The 19,397-nt window shown below is 41.8% G+C and overlaps 1 protein-coding gene across 3 annotated transcripts in view; it reads right to left on the reverse strand.

Annotated features, from left to right (window-relative positions):
* Positions 1–17,650, reverse strand: part of KL (klotho) — a 52,581-nt gene extending 34,931 nt beyond the window's left edge. The window contains exon 1 of one of the 3 annotated variants that reach the window (XM_027677753.1): positions 16,509–17,650. In XM_027677753.1, the coding sequence (XP_027533554.1) occupies positions 16,509–17,315 (807 nt within the window). In that variant the 5' untranslated portion in view covers positions 17,316–17,650. The remainder of the gene's footprint in view (positions 1–16,508) is intronic. The other 2 variants (XM_027677751.1, XM_027677752.1) reach the window with 2 other exon arrangements.
* Between the last annotated feature and the right edge of the window lie 1,747 nt (positions 17,651–19,397).

Raw genomic sequence — 19,397 nt, forward strand, 5'->3', positions numbered from 1 at the left:
TTCTGTGCTCTCAGCACCATAGTACTAGGCACTTTCTAACCAGAATTAACGTCATATTAACAGACTGAAGTAGTCATAAACATTGCGTCAGCTAGACAGACTTTAAACATACTTACCACACTCAAGTTTAGACTTTACTCTGGCAGTGTAATGCACACTTCTGGAGGCCTAGGATGTGATTTTTTTTTTTTTAAGAACAACTTAACATGATTCAGGCTTCCTTAACCAGCTCTTTGCCAGTGCACTGTTCACATACCCTTTTGGAGAGAAAACAGCTGCCTCTTGAAGAAGAGACAGTAACTTTGATATTGGGCTTTCTTTACATAAGAAACATGCAAAAGATTATTTTCCCTTTGGCTAACACTACAGCAGAATGAAATCTTAGAAAAAAAAATAATGTCTAAGTTGAAGGAACTGGCACAAGTTATCTTTTGTCTACTATATCAAAGTGCAATACTAAATTTCAAATTGCTCTAGAACAAAGTATAAAGCCAGTGATGTTAAGACACTTGCATGTGCATAGACTGGACTATGAATACAAAAAATTAGGTGCCTGTATATCCACCCTTTTCCATTCCTACTGATTCCAGATATGACTAAACACATATTTTTTTCCCTTGGCCATTTTAAATACAGATACAAAAATATAAGGACAAATGAAGATCTTAACACATCAGTTAACTCGCAACTTCAGGTACATTTTTTAAGCACTTTCTTTGGGGCTGGCATTTATTTTGGTATAACCACGTCTTTGGAAATTCCACCACCACACCGTGATATGCGAATATACTATCAAAGTAGAATAATATTTAAAGAAATATTTAAAGAAATTTAAAGAAATATTTAAAGAATATTTAAAGAAAAGGGATTCTGGGAGAAATCCCAGTTTTAACATCAAAATGTACTAGAACAACAGAAATGCTAATTCACATTTTTCCTGTAACAGCATAATTCATCCTCCTTTGTCCAGCTATATATAGGCCAGAAAGTAGCACCGCTCTGCTTCACAGATATATCAGCAGTTGTCAGTTGTCAGGAGGCCACGTACACTTACGGTAATTAGGTCAATATCTAAATGAGACAGATGCCTATCAATTAAATATTGCCTGTTTTAAAGGAAGGCAGTTGGAAGTAAAGAGTTTGAAGAGATACCTTGTTTCTAAGAAATTGACAAAGATACAGGTATAGCAGAAACTTTCAACATATTTCCATAAATAAATCCATCAAAACAGTCTCAGAGCCACAGAGGTTTTTGTAAACTAACTCAGTGTTCCTTACAGTTCCGCTCCCAGACAACAGATTGATCAGAGACATCTCAGGCTTAAATACAAGAGGAAAGGAAGAGCAATAAATCCAGCGGTTGATTTTTTTTTAAATACTATCCTAATTTTTAGACCAGTACAAGCTCATGTAAGCAGCCAGATGGCTTACATATATTCTGGATTTGTTAGACAGAAAAGGATATTAGGTGTACTGCTGTGCCTAATATAATCATAATATGTAGCTGATTAATTTCCATACATAGTACCTACATCTAGCAAACAGTAGAGCTGAGGACCCAATATCTACAATAACCCATTGACCAGAAGACGATTAGAAGCTGGATTACACTAGGAGCGCTCCTGTAGAGCAGCTTCCAGGTTACCTTCATCCAAAACCAACACAGCTGAGTACCTCAAAACTATTTCAGGCTACAAACCACAGTACAGCAATTTAAATTTTTTCTCAAAATCAAACAGGAAAACAATCTTTGACTTTGAGAGATTCTACACAGTGCAGCAAGAGCATGACAGCCACTTTATCCTAGAGAGAAAGTTTTTCCTTAGCCACATCTATGCCAACACAACAAGTATGTAGTACAAAGAATATTGAAAAAATGGATCTAAGACAGGATGCATTAAATCAGGATGACACTTTAGATATTAAAAAATTCACAGATTACACAGTTTACATGGAATCATGGTTCAATCAATGATGTTAGAGAAAACAGAGAAGTGGGCAGTCCAGTAACTAACTAGTTGCCCGAACACCAATGAAAAGCAAATTAATGGCCTGAACTAGGGTGTGAAGGGCTTGAAGAGCCCAGTGTTTTGGCTGAGACAAAGGGAGGAAGGCAGGGAGGGAGGAAGAAAGGCAGGAAGGAAGGAGGGGAGGAAGTAGAAGAGATTGCATCACATTAACTGAACTTTTCACTGAATGCTCTCTTACACACGAACACTCCTAAAGATACTCTGCATGAGACACATACACGAGTTTGTACTGTCTTACTGGGAGGAAAAATAATCTCTACAAAAATTAGCACTTGGAAAAAAAGTGAGGCTCCATCTATAGTAATCAAAACCCACATTTCTCATACTACTTGATCTAGTTATAGACAACAAGTGTAGCCTCTCCTAGTGTTCTTTCTCAGGTAAATAAGCCATGTTCTAGCAAGGTAATTCCTCATCTCTGCTGGAAACATCACCTGATACAGACTAGAAACAAATGTGTCTTTGTCACAACTGAATTATATTGGCTGATGGTCATGCTGAGATCAGCAAGTTCTCATCTTAAGAAAAAATTCTGAGTCTTTCTGTTCATCTGTTTATCTTGATTATCCTTTGCACTGGCACTGTTTCCTCAGTTTAGCTAATCTCTAAATAGTACAATCCGAGCCTGTGCCAAGGCATGGGAGTTAAAATACGTTAAGAAGTTCAGCTGTGAACTGCCCTTGAGCCTGATGCTTCTACTTTCACTGTAGCTTACTGTGATATTTACTTCAGCAATTTCCTAGCTACTGCTGAAAATTCTCTTCCTCCTCGCCACCATTTCAAGGGTCCTACTGAAAACACAGATTGATGACATTTATCACATTTTCTTTTTCTAGATAATCAGTTATCACAGAAAGCTATCAGATGGGTCTGGCTTGACTTTAATAGTGTAAATTCATAGTGTTTTCTGTCCACTACACCTGTAGTTATTTACATTTATTTAGCCCTCATCCCCATTAACCTTTCCTGTCTATGAATCCCAGTGCTCAATGTGATCACCTTTCTTGAGAGATCTGGCAAAAAGCATTTTGGAAGTGCATTTTTTTTAACTCTACCTTTTTCCCCACCTGATGGCTGTTGTCTTTCCTTATGCTACTTTTCCGTAGGTGACTGGAGGATATCTGTGTTTTGTTCTAAAATAATAAGGTTTTTCATTTTGGAGACTGAATGCACATTTTAAATTTTTTGCTTATCATAGCCAGTAAATACCTATTGTATTACTTAAATTGAAATGAGGTTCAATAACTTCCTTGGAGAAATATATGGGGCCCTAAAGGAAAGAGGCATTTTTTGTTTCTAGACAGAGGCAGACTGTGACAACAAGTATATGGTTTGCATCTGCATATATCAGATCCAACTAGTGGGGAAAAGACTGTGTTAATTTTAAAGTTTTTAACCTTTCTTTTTTTTTATGTTTTAAACTGTATTTTCCAAGGACTGCTCTCTTTACATTTTTGAAAAAAAACATTAAATGTTTTCAACATACTCCAGCAGTCACGGTGGGTCAGCAGTAGCTGACTGGCAAAAGGGAGTGAAGAGCCACAGGATGTGGCTACTCAACATCCATGATATCTTACATGGGACATGGATATTGCTTGCTCTGACTTTACAGGACCATGCAGGTGCTACTGACCAGCCTTGCAGGGGGGAATCTAAGCTGCTTTCCTGTGTCAGAAGACAGCTCACCACCCAGGAAAACCACGGGAGAGCATGAGATATAGGTCTTCCCCACAGACAAGCCTGAAATAAGGGAGACTCAGGCAAAATTTGCCTATGATCCAGACCGTATGTCAGAGCCCACTATCTGAGAAGTCACAGCAACACAAAGCACCTGTCATCTGCCCCACCTTTTCAGACTCGCATTAGACTAAGGGTAAAAGTCTGTCTACAAAAAGTCTGGGTTTGAGTTTTTCACCACAGGTTTGCCTATAACCCCACAGACAGAAATGGGACAATCACTGTACTTTTTGGTCATAGGATGAGAGACACCATGCTCACTACTCTTCGTTACTTGTAAAAGGACCCTAAGACAGCAAGCTGAAATGTAGATGTCTCTGGTTAACATGTCCTAAAATTAGCTCAAGTGTGACTGCTCTCCTCTATGTTCACTTCCACAGTCTGCAAGGGAGATGGCTACACTGTCATGAAGCATCTACCTAGCAAAGCACATGCATTGTATTCCTCCATCTTCGCCCAGCCATCACCAGCCCTCATGCAGCACCACTGTATGACCCTGGCACCCACCACTTTAAATCACACAGATCTACGCCAAAGGATTGCAGGCAGATAAGGACAGCTTAGTCCATGTCTTTACTTGCTAGTTGTGGTGTAGAGCCAAAGTACACACAGCTCCACCCCTGGTCAGCCCAGTGGACAGCTGGCTCAGAGCTGGAGAACAAGTCCTAGCTGCTCTTCCCTCTGGGATCACTGGGAATGCTGCCAAACCACTTTAAGAGAAATATCTTTACACTAAACCACATTTTATAATGGTTATTGGAAAGCCAGCTATTGCATGGCCAAGCAGATGCCAAACTGTGTCTCAGAGCTGATGCAAATACTGCCTGGAAGACAGCATGATGATGATGCTTCTAAACTCTGGGGCAGGAGTAATTTTCCATGCTACAGCCTCACTCAAAGTAGCAGAATGCCCTGCTGATGTCAGCTGTAACTCGGGGTGGACATGAACCCCAGGTACTTTAACATTGCTTTTTCAGCTGTTGGGTATCATTTGCTATTGATAATCTTTGCAGACTGAAGATTACCCCAGTTGTACCCACAAATTATTTCCATGCTATACACGAAGCTGAATGTGGGGACCCTGCAGGCTGTAATCTCCATCCAGCTCTCCTATTAGCACCACGAAGAGGAGCTCGAGAGCTAGAGGCCAACTGAACACCAAAACCGATCATTCTGTATTGGCCATGTCCACCCTTGGTTAGGCATATTGATTTTCTTGCATGCTCTCCTGTGTCCTCAATCTGGATGAGACAAGCTGATAAAAAAAATTACTTGCATATCTCTGACTGACTACTCTTCAGTTAAAGCATCCATTTCACAGTCAACCAAAGAAAGACCATTTTTTCATCTAGAACAGGTATTTTATCCGTATCCAAAATACCATGTTATGCTACAGGTGCAATAATCTACATTTTTTTCAGCATTTACATCAACAGTGTCATTCCACTACAGCGGTTTCATTGGCCACACTCCAGAATGGCACCTACTGTCTATCTGTCTCCTGGACATATTCTAGCCTTTGAGGATTTTGAGACACAAAACAGACTCTGGGCTGGTGCTTCCCAAACCTATGCACAGTTACTGCACAAAACAGTAGTGAATTATTCAGTGGTGGGATCAATAATAAATCTTTCCAGAAACATAATGTGGGGACTAAGAAGGTATTTTTTCTTACTCCTGTAGGAGAATAATAGTAGAACATAAGAATCACTGCAACGGGTGAGGCTGTCCAATCCATCTCATTACCACTGAAGCAGTTCCAGAATAAGCTGCTTCAGAGAAAAATCTTCAGCTGCTTGCACCAGTCACTCAAAAATCTGGAATTACTTTACTACATAACAAAAAATTGAGCCTGCCTGGCAGCTTGTCATTGCTACTGTTTCTATCTTACGTCCAGTGTCAGTGTTTGTGCCATAGCAAGACTTACTCTCTGACAGTTAACAGTTTATTTTGGTAAATTACGTATTTGACATACCAATTAATTCCCTTGTCTCTCTATACCTCCCAGTATAATTTTTTCCCCTTGATACTTAAATATCTCACTCAGGCATTTCTACATGTCCTCAGGTCTAGAAAATGCTAGTACCCCACAAGTCTTTCCAGACCCTCCCAGGTCCTTTCCCACACTGGGAACATGCTGCTCCGATGTATGTTTGACCCTTTCAGGGTTCCATACTCACTTCATTCCTAAAAAAATATTCCCCAGAAGCACTCATACAAAGTGAACAGTCCCTCAGCCAAACATGGAAAGGAGATATATTAATCATCCAGCTTAGCTGCCTGCAATATTGTAGCCTTTAGCCCTAAATGCTACACAATAATATCTATTGTATGCCCCCTCCTGGAGAACAGAAGGCTCCAGACAGACATTTTAACACCTTCCAGTGCCTAAAAGGGGCCTACAGGAAAGCTGGAGAGAGACTTTTCACAAGGGAATTTAGAGATTGGACAAGGGGGAATGTCTTTAACTTGAAAGGTTTAGATCAGATATTCGGAAGAAATTCTTCACTATGAAGGTGGTGAGGCACTGGAAAAGGTTGCCCACAGAAGCTGTTGATGCCCCATTCCTCAAAGTGTTCAAGGTCAGGCTGGATGGAGTTTTGAGCAACCTGATGATGTGAAAGGTGTCCCACATGTAGAAGCCTAGAAGATAAGTCATGGACTCTGACTTTAGTCGTTTCTTTCTGACCATGAGCATCTATGAATCTTGAGTATTCCCTTCCCCTCAAGGGTGGGATGCCACATCAAGGCAGTAGGGCTGGACTTAGATGATCTTTAAAGTCCCTTCCAACACAAACCCTCCTATGATTCTGTGATTCTATGTTTGTGGCATTATGAGCCAAAAAGCAAATCCCAAGATATTTAACACAAGAAAAAAACCACCAAATGCTCCAGATGTCATCGTGAGCCACAGGAATAAACCAAGAAAAATCAAAGATATTATTGCAATCCTAAACCCTTGCAACAGAAGGCAAATTATTTAGGTAAAATGCCCTAATTATCCTGGGAGTCTGGCCATGGCACAGAGAAAGGGGAAAAAAAGAGGCCTAAGAATAAACATCACTGTTCCTTAATAATTCAAATTCTTTCCTGACCACCAGTCAAGAGCCCACAAAACCAGATCCCACAAGCTGGTACCAGTATGGCATTCAGACCTACACTCATCCCCTCTGGTTTCCACAAACCTATTCCAAATTACCAGTAACATGGGAAACATTACTCTCCAAAAGAGTCCAGCTTGGGTGAAGTGGGACTGGTGTGGTTAAGGGTTCTTGCCTTTCATGGCTTAGCATTACAATGCTCTTTCTATAACCATTTCACCATGAACCAATTTTGAAGTGGCCTCTATTTCATTACCCTAAGCTGGGCTGTTTCTGAGCTGCCCTGTGCCACAGATCGCTGGTTCTAATATTCAGAATCAGAATGACTGTGTCAATTTGATGCTGCTTTTATTAGAATTTTTCCCCCTTTCAAGCAACTGCCTCCTTTGAGTACCACTTTTCTTTTTACCAGAAATTGGAAAGAGGAGCAGGATAAATGACTGAATAATTACAGTTTCACAGAAAAGTGGCACAAGCAGCCCAGCTACAGATACGAGACACGGAGTAACCGCTACAGTGCAAGAATTCTGTCCTGACAGCTCTGTTTTATTTCTTTCATCAAAGAAGAAAAAGCATCAATCTGCAGCTTCAATAAGTCAGTCGTATTGCAGCAGGTTACACAGCAATTTCACAAGGGTAAACTGACCCAATTTGAAGCACTGGGCACTCATCCAATGAAAGAATACAGAACGTAGAGTGTGAAATGACTGACTGACTCACTATATCAAAATGAAATTTTTCAATATCACATTAAAATGGAAAACCAAGACTTTTCACAGCAAAATGAAAATAAAATTATCAATTTTTATTTCCCCTAGTTCTCAACTTTTTCTGGAAAACTGAAGTCTCTCAAATATTTTAATTTCAATGAATCAGCAAATTCCAGTTTTAAGGTTTTAGATCTTTCTGACTTGCTCTAATTACATTATATTACTTTGTGAATTCAGGAGGTATTAGGAAGATTAGAAAAAGCTAGCTGATATGACAGAGAGGTATGAAGAAAAAAGGATTTTTTTTCCTACCAAGCATATAATTAAGATGCAAAACTGCAACTGAATCATATTCCCACAGCTCTGTTCTCTTCCCTGCACGATATACCCCAATATTCTCTTCTCATTCGAAACAAGAGGCATGTTCATGGTTGGGATGGGAAGTAGGATGATAAACAGAGTTCAAGAGCTCCTTCAGTGTATTTCCAAGGTCTTATACTTTGTATGAAGAGATGCTTCTTGAATATGGGAACATACATTTTCTTCAAGACAAGAGGAATACATCTGTTCAACTTGCTAATTTACTTAAGTGCTTGGAAGTGACAGGCTTCCCCAAAAAGCTACAGGAAAAATCAATTCTCACTTATTTTCCTTAAGCTCCTTTGAGAAACCCAGACTTAATGTAGCATCCTTCTTTTCTTTTGCAGACTGCTCACTGTGTTCCCCACTCCCAGTACTGGTGCCATTGTGGGGACGGTAAGTGGACATCATAAGCCAACATAGACTTCTTGAATTAGGCCCCATCCTTGTGAATCATGGTCTGTGATTTCCTTAAATCAACAGTCAGCTTCCTCAAATAAATTAATATAACACGTATAAAAAAAAAAAAACATGAAATGACTCATCCATGGGGACTCCAGGCCATCTCATTTCACATCAAGTTTAATTTTCAACGCTAAATATACACACAAAAATACAGTATTGTCCCACAGATCCAGCTTCTGCATTCCCACTTATTGCCAGGCACCCCCACATCTCACCAGATCCTCATGCATTGTCTATTTTGATAATACTCCTCTTTCCTATCACCCCACGTTTAGTTAAAGACTCTTTCTGGTCGGGATTTTGCCTGTTGATGGCACACGTGCTGGTGACGGACATTCTGTTGTGGTGGCCCTTCTCTCCGTCAGCATTGTTTGTACCAAGTTAACACTTCACTACGACAGGAAAAGAAATGAAGAATTAAAGAAGCACTACAAAGAGTATGTCATCACTGTACAGTCAGGAGTCAGTTGAACATTCTTCTCAAACATGAGGTCAGAATTGTTGAATTGAATTTTAAACAAAATGTTATTACTTAAAAAATAAAAAATTTAAAACGTTAATATATAAAACATTTAAAAAAAAAAATCACTCAGCCTGACAATGCAATATATTCACAACCTACTTTCTCAAAGGAAAAGACATGCTGCATAATTCTACCATTTCCATACATATTTGAGTTAAGGAACCATAATTAGAATAATTAATCAATAAGTTCCACAGTTCCATGCCTGCAGCAAAAAATTATTTTATTTCTTAAAATGCTGAAAGTTAAACAAACAAATTGAGTAAACTTTGCCCTCAGCTCTGAAAAACAAGTGATGCAGTGGAGCTACTACATATGCAAGAGAACGAGAAAAAAGTTGACCGAGAAAAGGCACCGGAAAATCACTGTGAACTTCTACCAGAACGCGTGACCAACAGCTATAAGTCTATCCCCCTTCCCCACCTGACCATTTGATGTCTTTTCTAGAAGCAAGATCAAAACAAACAGATGCTACTGTCTTCCCAACTGTAAAGCAAATAGCTTGTAAAATATAATCCCAGGGATACCAACATTTTCTAGCCTTTAGTAAGGGCATTAACCAATTACCTACAAAAGGATTCCTGAGTTGACTTTCGGACTCAAAAAATTGAAAGGCATTTCCATAGTATAACCTCTCCTGGACAATTTTAAACTATTCAGCTGTCTTTACAGGTGTGCTAAGCTGACTAAAACAAAAGTCAAATCTCAGCTGTCAACATGAGACCTCAAATACTAGTAACAAAATTATCATGTGCAGACCGAAGTGACAGCTCCCTGGAAATGTGGATGGCTCCCTGTCAGCTCACCACTTGCTGAAGAACATCACAGGGTGTCTTGCAGCATTCCCTGGGCTTTCAGCCTCCCAGGCTGGCCAGATCCTGATACATGCAAAAGCCCCTGTGCTTTCTTCATGCAGATGTCACAGAGACCCAGCTGTCTGTGGTTCCAGTCCCTTGGTTCCCATACCAGCTGTTGTAAACAGCATCTGTAAAGATTTCAGTAACTGGGAGAATTTAGAATATGGGTTGGTTTCTTTTTTGGGGCATGCTTTTGGGGGCTTCTTTTTAGAATCAAAACAAAGCTAAACATTAAACTTTTGCAGTTCTCCATAACACAGAATGCTCTCTCTTTTCAAACTAAGCACATAAAAATTAAGCAATACAAATGTGCTTCAACGTGGCCAAATCCAGAGGTTCTTAAAATGCTTTTTCTTACTCCAGCATGCATGTCAAAGGACATTCCCTGACAAATCTCCAGGGAGACATACCAAAAACTTAACAGGCCAGGCTTTTTATGAGTGTTTTGTGCTATCAGATTCAACTTAAAGCTACCACAGCAAGCCAGAAGTTGTCATTACTGATATCCTAAAAAAGCTGCTTACTGTTAATATAGATTGGATTTAATTTCTTTCATTGAACTATGTTCTCAGAATTAAATCATGCCATATATCATTCTGTTATGAATTTGCAAGCAAAGAGGAAGAATACACATTTACTGGTACCTCCTCTGCCACCAAAAGCATCAAGTCTCTTTTCTCAAACTGCTCCAGCTGTCTTAAAAGATTTTTGTTCCTACCATTAATACTGAAAGGCCATTACAGCAGCTCTTTCCTGCAAAGCTATCCAAGACTTCTAAGAGTCCCTCTAACTGTATTGATAAAGAACTTTTATCTTTGTGTGTGTGTGTGTGCATATGGTCTTTCAACTCTGAATTTTCGCCAAGTCATATTTATGTCCAGGAGTATTTACAGAGTGCATCAGTGTGAATCTAATTCCTTCCCTTCCTATAATTCATCTCCTACTCATCCCATTTTACTGAAGGCTCCAGTCCCTTGCCATGGCCAACATCACTTTCTCCTTTTGTGCTTTGTTATTCTTCCTTCTTGACAACTCACCTCTTTTTGCTTACATATTTTCTCTCAGGTGAAGCAATCCATCTCCTCCTCCAGCAGCTAGTCTCTTCTTTCATGGTTATGTTCCATGAGTCACCTTCTCCATCAGAGATCTGTCCAGTCTTCATTTCAGTAATTTCCTAAACATCCTGAGATGTTATCTACAACCATATTCTTCTGTTCCATTCTTCTGATTTAATCTAATATCAGCATTCACAGTTTTACCTGCAACACTCTTCTATATGCTTTGGAAGGCAAATATGCAAGCATAAGTAGCTTTATTTAATACTAAAATCGGCAACACACATCCTATAATTGCAAAAACTTGTCATAGGGTCATAGATTCACAGAATCGCTTGGGTTGAAAGGGATCTTAAAGATCATCTAGTTCCAACCCTCCTGCCATGGGCAGGGACACCTTCCACTAGACCAGGTTGCTCAGAGCCCCATCCAACCTGGTCTCAAAGAAAGAGTTAATAAATGTGGGGCTCAAAGAAAGAGTTAATAAATGTGGGGAACAAAGCTAAGGTAGTTAGCTTTAGTCATATTTAGTCATATTTTGATTTAATTTGTCCCAAATCAAGAAAGATCAGAATTTGACCTTCTAGAAGGTGGGTATGTGATGAGTGAAACAACTTTCTCTTACGTGACAAAGCATTTCTTCCTCACAGAAGACAACACTTTCAACAGAAAGGACTGTCTCTGCACTTTCAACCTGCTGACGATTGCGGAATAGAGGTTTCATGTGAAAAGCTCTAAGAACTCCTAGCTTTCAATCTAAAAGGAAAGGCAGGCGCTAAAAAAGGGTGAACTATCTTGAAATAAAATATACGTTTCAGTCTGCAAAATTGAAGCTAGACTTTATTTTCCAGGTCCCACGTGCAGGTAGGAATTATGCCCATCAACTAATTACCTTTAAGTACTAGAAACCATGCATAGAAACAAGGTGAAATGGAAAAGTTTGTCAAAAAAAGGAATGCACAGTAACACGATTTCTATCACACATTTTACTTAGGATTCCTCAAAACTACAACAAATACAGGATCTCTTCTGCTTGAGGAAAGAGGTTGAAGGGGAGAACCAAGAATATCTCACAGTTTATGAAGCTTTATTAATGCACAATGAAACAGTATCAAGGAGCAGACAGCTTTACACTCATGTACCCAGTGAGACTTTATCAGATGTGAATTTTATGTCACCAATCTAAATGCTCTTATCTGTATCAAACTGCTGTTAACCATTATCTTTCCAACACTGAGCAGAGCCCTGCCCAACATGAAAAGTGTGCTATTTAAAAAGGAAGCATACTAGACTGCCTTGGCTAGGAACCAGAATTATCACCTAGGTACCTCCAGCAACAGCTACTGTAACAATTAAAAATCAGGCACGTGGCACTTAAAATGAGACATGAAAACACAGATTTGGGGCTGCCAATAGAATTTAGCACCGAGATTCCCAGCTATAAAGCCACAACTATTAAGCACTAAAAACCTCATCACGAATACAGACTCTCAAGAAATCCTCATCTTCATAATGAACAGCAAAAGAACTGAGGTGGGACTTAACATACCTAGAGGCTTGACCTGGTTTTCTTCCACACACAGAACACTAATTCTGCTTCCATACCACTTTAGTGTAGTCTTTCCAGGTCCTGTCTGTTGAGCTTTAGTAAGATTTCCTATAATCTCTAAAAAGTTTTTCAAGTTATAGAACCCCTACACTTCAGGAAGGTCCACTCTTCCTCCTACATTTTACTCTCCTTGCAGTCCTGATATTTCTGTATTTCTATAACTAAAAGTCAAAGTACTCTGTAAAGATAACAAACTGCTTTTTTTTGTTACAGTGCAATATTTCAAAACAACAAGGAGAAAACAGCAAGGAGAAAGTTACAAATACTATCTTTGGAGCTAATTTTAATAAAATGCACGTCTTTGAAACCCAAACTCCTCTGTTTAACACATTTTAAAATGAAAAACAATTCATTGCTTTTTCTTTTGATGATTAAAGCTTGAAAAAGGTTCACTATAGCTTTTAATATAATTTGTGAACATAGTATAACCTTTGGTAGCTACTGGCACAGAAAACTGCAGCATCAGATGTGAACTTGCACTAAAGTTTGACAGCACTTCTTTGTCATCTCTGACACTTGAAAGATACCCGATTCAAATAAATTATGATTAGAATAATCATTACTGTAAATATATACTACCCGACCGATACTCAAAACCAGAGCAGAACCAATCTCTTCTTTGAATTAGGTCCTAAGAAAGAAAAAATAGAAAAATATACTATTACTTAGAATTATTCCTCCTTTTTCTTAAAAATTCTGTATGTGTTCACAACTACGTGTTACTTTCAGGAAAATCCCAAACCACTTCACTTGCACTGAGTGAAAATTTGAAGGCCATCTGAATTTTGAAAGAAACAATACGCACCAAGAAAAGACCACTCTCCTTTGCTGAAATTACTGATACTTTATTAGGTTTAGCACTGAAGGTCAACAAAAGAGTACTTACCTTTTGTTTTGGAAAGAGTTTTGGAATAGAAATTAGTCTGTTGCCATGTGACTGGTTTCCAGGCAGCAGTTCCACTCACTTCTTCAGGGAAACGACATGTTCTTCTGTTTCTGCAAATGCTGTTTATACTAAGTAAATCCAGGTATGTTCAACTCAGACAACATACTGTGAACCACTAATGAAAAAAAGCATTTGCAAAAACCAGAACATAATACACTGACCTCTCTCAACTCCTGCCTGGAGAAAGAGATGCATCACATATATGACAGATTGCTGGCATTACATTTTCTGGCTGTTGACTCAAGAGAATGCCAACTTTTATGAAATATACTTGATCCATTCCATTTATTTTGTGAATAAACATGTACCGTTTCCTCCATTTCTTACCACATTTGAAGGGCTTAGACATCAAAAGTGACAAATGTCAGTGGAAATACCATAAAAGGGTGAAATTTTCACTGAAAACTGATCAACATCCCTCAACAGCACACCAAGGATGCATTATTAAAATCTTTTTTCTTACGAGATTTTTACACTATTTTTACTTGCTCCTGTTAATTTAAAAGTGTCTTGCTCTGTCCATTTAGCATCTATTATGATTCACTTAAGGAAGTTCAGAAAAACTAAAGGTATTAAAAAAATTCAGTACAATATGATGAAATCCATTCAAGCTAAATTCGAACATCATTACTTAGACCAAACTTTTCACCAGCCCTGAATTGAACAACCTAAATTGAATCAAAGTCTTATTTGATTATTTCTTCAGATAATAAATTAGTCTCTCAGAAAGACAGAGCCCAAAATCCACATTTATATCTGTCAAATTTTAAAGAACTTATAGGAAATTATTTTGCCTTTTAGTATAATTAGCATCCAGTAAAATAAATCAGTAGGCATCAGCTTTCACTAGCTTTAGCTTTCCAATTCTGCGAGTCTTTGGTTTGAATACATGCTGAGAGAAGACACTTAAAACTGCATATTGTAAAGAAGGGAAAAAAGTCAGAAAACATGCATATTAAGAGTTGGTCTGCTGATTTGCTAAGAATCAAACATTTTGTAAGACATTAGCTGCAAAAGGTTAGGCAACTGAAAGGAGATTTTCTTTGTGGGGGACAATACAACCACATCTTTTCTGGTGGGTCTATTAAGACTATCTTCCAGCAACACCATCTGGTGCTGCACACATCCTGTAGCTTATGTGATAGAGCAGTACTATTGTACACCCTGCTGACCCCAATCAAGGCTGTGCACACTCCTGAGAACCGACCAAACTCACCTACAAAACTATATGCAACCCACAGACACACATTAAAGAACATCATTCAAGTTGCAGTCAATCACTCAAGAACTATGTAAGACAAGAATTTAATTTGTGCGTGGAAATGTAATTCATTCTTTACCATGTACGGCGGAACTTAATCTTTCCTTACACAATTACATACACTTTATCTATGGATATCAGGCTGTGAAGAAGCCGCACGATGTAGCTTCCTACTTCATTGCTTCCACAAGTTGAAAGGTCTAATATCAATAAGCCATGGAGATATAAGAAGGAAAAGGTGACTTTCAGTGTTAAAGTTGTTCTCTCTGCTGAAGAGTTAGGCTCTACCTCTGCCTCTACTGAGGACTCCTGCCCGGAGGAGTCAGAGATGAGAGCATCTCTACATATATTGTATGTCCCTGATCTTCTCTGTAGGTGAGTTGAGATTTGAGGATCTGATTTGTAGAAGACCTGGAACTATAATATAATTCACCAATATGCTAAAAAGATCACATGCCAGGAGAAGGCACTATCAACCAGTGAACACTTTGGGTCTTACTTACATCTGTGTTTCAGTTACTCATTCATGAAACATGGGAAAAAAAACCCGATATCATGCCACCTTACACTGTGCGTAAAAAGTCCACTAATGTGAAAATCCTGATGGACAATCACCAGGACAAAACTAATAGTAAGGTTCTGTCACTAAACTTATCATTAATAGACTTTCCTGGTTTAATTATACTTTTTACATGGTGTAGGCAAGTCTGTGGCTCAGTTTCTCATTTGTTAAGTAGAAAAGCACTTTCCTTCACAGAGCTTTTACAAGAACAAGCCCATGCTTGAGATTATGAGGGACTCCGATACTATGATGATGCTGGACATACTCAAGCAGGAAACATGGTCACGTACACACTATGGTAGCTAAAGGAAGAGCTTAAAGTTTTCAGGACCAGGAATTTAATCCGAAATTTTACCCACATATTTTTCCTTTGACTTATGTGTAGCACTAAAGAATGAAAAAGTAATGCAGGAAAGTGGCAAAAAGCCAAATAAGGCATGTGTTGTTTTCTTGGTGTTCATGTCTAATATACAATACTCATTAGCATACAATTCCTGCCAGTAAGTCTACATTGAGCAGATGGACATAAGCAGAGTTTGTGAATGGATATTAAGATACAATAGCTCCTGCCTTAAGGGTCACACCATTCCAGTTATACTGAAGCCTTTTACCTGTCGCTGGAAGGATTTGTGCACAGTTAATTCTTCCTGAGAATCCACAATGGTTTCTCCCAGCAAATACTACATACACTGACAAAACCTAAATCTAGCAAACTACTTATGCCACTTACTAGACTAACTGGGGAACTGAAGGTCTCTTCTCCCAAAAAGCGTTCATACTCAAAAAACCCCAGACTTCGTCAAGAAAATGTCTCTAAAACATTTCAGCCACCTCTAACATACATCTCCATTAACTCAGTAAGACTTTTTTATCAAATACATGGGTCCCCTGTACAGTCTTATTTATTAAGCATTTCCACCTTAGAAATCCAGCACTGGACTGTCACAGCCAAGTGCATACCCTCTCCCACCCAGAATGGCAATCGAACTGCTGGCGTCAGGACTGAACATTTCTGCAAAATACAGAGTGCTTTAACTCTGCACCTTTCCACCAACTCGAAATAATCATAGCTACAAAGTTCCTGCCTCCCATCTCTCAGTTTTGCCATCCTTTGCCCATAGATCGGCTGCCTGTACTCTGTCAGGTGCATTGATTTGTCTTCCATGCCAGTGGTCAACCAGGGAACAGGTCTGCCAACGGGGAGGGCAAAGGGTGGCCTCCGAACCCTCCCCCTTGGCACGGTCTGGGGGCCAAGGAGCTGCCAGGGCCCTTTCCCGCCACCCACCATTTACCTGGAGCAGGTGGTGGGCCGCCAGGTATCCCAGACGCGGGCCTCCCTGCACTCCGGGCGGCAGTCGCCCCGTGCCGTAGCCGTGCCAGGCCACCACGTAGGGGTTGTCCATGGTCAGCCAGTAGCGCACCTGCCCGCCGAAGTGCCGGAAACAGAGCTCGGCGTAGTCGTGGAAGAGCTGGGGCAGGACGGGGCTGGCCCAGCCTCCGAAGGCGTCCTGCAGGGCCTGTGGCAGGTCCCAGTGGTACAGGGTGACGACGGGCTCGACGCCCACCTCCCGCAGGCGGAGCAGCAGCCGCCGGTAGTGCGCCAGCCCGGCGGGGTTGGCGGGCGCCGTCCCGTTGGGCAGCAGCCGGGACCAGGACAGCGAGAAGCGGTAGTGGGAGACCCCCAGGCGCCGCAGCCCCTCGACGTCGCGGAAGACGTTGTTGTAGCTGTCGCTGGCCACGTCGCCGCCCACGGGCCCCAGCGGGGCGGCCCCCGGCGGCGTGGCCGGGCGGTGGGCGAAGGCGTCCCAGACGGAGGCGCCCTTGCCCCCCTGGCGCCAGCCGCCCTCTGTCTGGTAGGCGGCGCTGCCCGCGCCCCACAGGAAGCCGTCGGGGAAGGTGTCGTGGAGGAAAAGCTGGTCTTGCGGGTAGGGCAGCCGGGCGAAGCGGGACCAGGTCCCCGTGCCCTGCCCCGGCGCCCCCCGTCCCGGCCGCCCCAGTAGCAGGAGCAGGAGCACGGGCAGCAGCGGCGCGGCGAGGGCCATGCTCCCGGCGGGGCTCCGCGACGGCAGTGCCCGCCTCCCACCTCCTCGCCGTCCCATTTTATCTCACCTCGCCCCCCCCCATCCCCCACGCCCCGGTGGGCACGGCCATTAATAATTACCTCGGAGCTGCTGCCTGCATCCTTCCCGGCCGGTTCCATCGGGGAGAGCTGCCGCCGGGCAGGAGATAGGGGGTGAGACGGGGCGGGCGGGAAGGAAAGGGGAGGGAAGCGGGGCGTGGGATCTTCGGGGAGAGGTGGACCCTCTCTTGCCCTCGGGTTCGCCTCTGTGTGCCCCCATGGCCTTTAGGGTGAAGATTCCCGTCCGCGGGCGGCAGGCGCAGCCCCGCAGCCTTTCGCCTGCCCCGCCGGGCGCCCGCACCTCCCTGTGGCTCCTGTGACCCCTCGGAGGAGGGACCCTCGCCGCTGCCCTGCACCCTTTCCCTGAAATGGCTTTTCGGAGGAGCCCGCGGAAAGACTCGACGGCCGGATCCGTCCTCTCTGAGGGGCTGAGCGTAGCCCCCTCCCGTCCCCCCCTGCAGTGCCGCCGTCGGGGGGTCTGGGGTCCCTGCGCCGGGCTAAGGGGAGGGAGCGATTCGTGGGGCCGGAGGGAAGAGGCGAGGAAATAAAAACGATTTTCCCTTCACTCAGTATTTCCGTCGTGCTTCCTTGGCAAGACACATGGCACTTGCAATCTCATGTAACAGTAGTTGCAGAGAAACTCGTTGTCCAAGGACATCATACGCTCACTCCTCCCCGCCCCCTCCCCGGGAATTCATGGGCTGTCACCTCCCAGTAACAACACTTTTCTTTCTAGGAGTAGGAGCTTGGTGTATTTGGTTGCTTACTGCACACAAAACAAATTCCAATTAGAAATGCCTCACGGATCTTTACCGGGAGGAAGCAGATCGAGCTAAGTTTGCTTACTGAGTTACGCTTCTTAAGTTACAATTGAGCTCTTGAAAGGAAGGTCTCCAACTGCCATTTTCGTCTCCTTAGGACAAAACAGTTCAATCAGGACTACGAAGCAAGAAATAGCCCTACGCATTGCAAAACCTGGTATTCAATTGTGTGAACTCAGTATGTTTTGGGACATCTAAGAGTAAAACATCTACTAGACAGGCTGTTAGGGTCAGGGAGATGTTCCCAGGAGATAAAGCTGTTGTTTAACTACAGAATCAAGGCATTTAGATAATTTCATTTTATTTTTAGAAAATAAATGCCCTCGGGGGAAAATTACAGGTAATTGCTAATAATGAGTCGATGGATTTAAATGCCGGTTGTGATCTGACAAAGGTTTCTTCTAGTGCACAGAATGGGCTATCATCCCTCTTACGTGCAGACAGGGCATTTGCCATGCCTGTTTCTACAACTTCCATCTTTTCTGCACTGATACAGATCAGTTTTGGGGATTGATTTTTGCTGTTTTTAAAGAAGAGACCAAAGAAGAAGCAGGCAGGATTGGAGTTAGTCTTCCATTGCTGGTAATTATTTAATTGCTCTGTTAGAGGGATGGAGGTCTGAACAGTCCAGGGGACCATCAACACCCCTTCCCTAAGGGAGGAAGTTTGTGGGGTGGGAACAGGGGGCAGGCCCAGAACAGGCCCAGAACCAAGGCTGGTCATTGTCTGCCAAGAGTAAGTTTGGGATACACTCTGACAAAGTGCTGAAATACAATTACAGCAAATTACTTCAGTTATGACAACAGAGCTGCAGCAACAGAAAAAGGTGTTTAGCATCACCCGCTAGTTACTTGCAGAAGCTGGAGGTTAGTTGTTAAATGCACAGGGGCATTGCTGCAGTTGTCTGTTAGCAAGGAGCAAAGAGCCAGGTTCCTGTTCAGCTACAGACCTGATTTCAGGGGAAGTGTAATGCCTTCACTGGATCTCTCTGCCAAAGTATCTTAAAAGTTGGGATGTAGAGGCATGTCTCAGAAATACCACAGCCTAAAATAGGGTATTAGTGATGCTAAGTCCATTGATAATATTTAAGGAAAAAAACCTCATTGGGTCTCTAGGGACAAAAAAGATTTTGAGATACATCTTGATTCTCTTTTCATATGCTAATTGTTAGCTAAAACCTACATCAATCCTGTTTGTACTAGGGCAGCCCCAATAAGTAGGCACTTAGCTGAAGCTCCTTC

This window comes from Neopelma chrysocephalum, unplaced genomic scaffold, assembly GCF_003984885.1.
Source record: "Neopelma chrysocephalum unplaced genomic scaffold, ASM398488v2 Primary Assembly neopelma1_43, whole genome shotgun sequence".
Classification (NCBI taxonomy): Eukaryota; Metazoa; Chordata; class Aves; order Passeriformes; family Pipridae; genus Neopelma; species Neopelma chrysocephalum.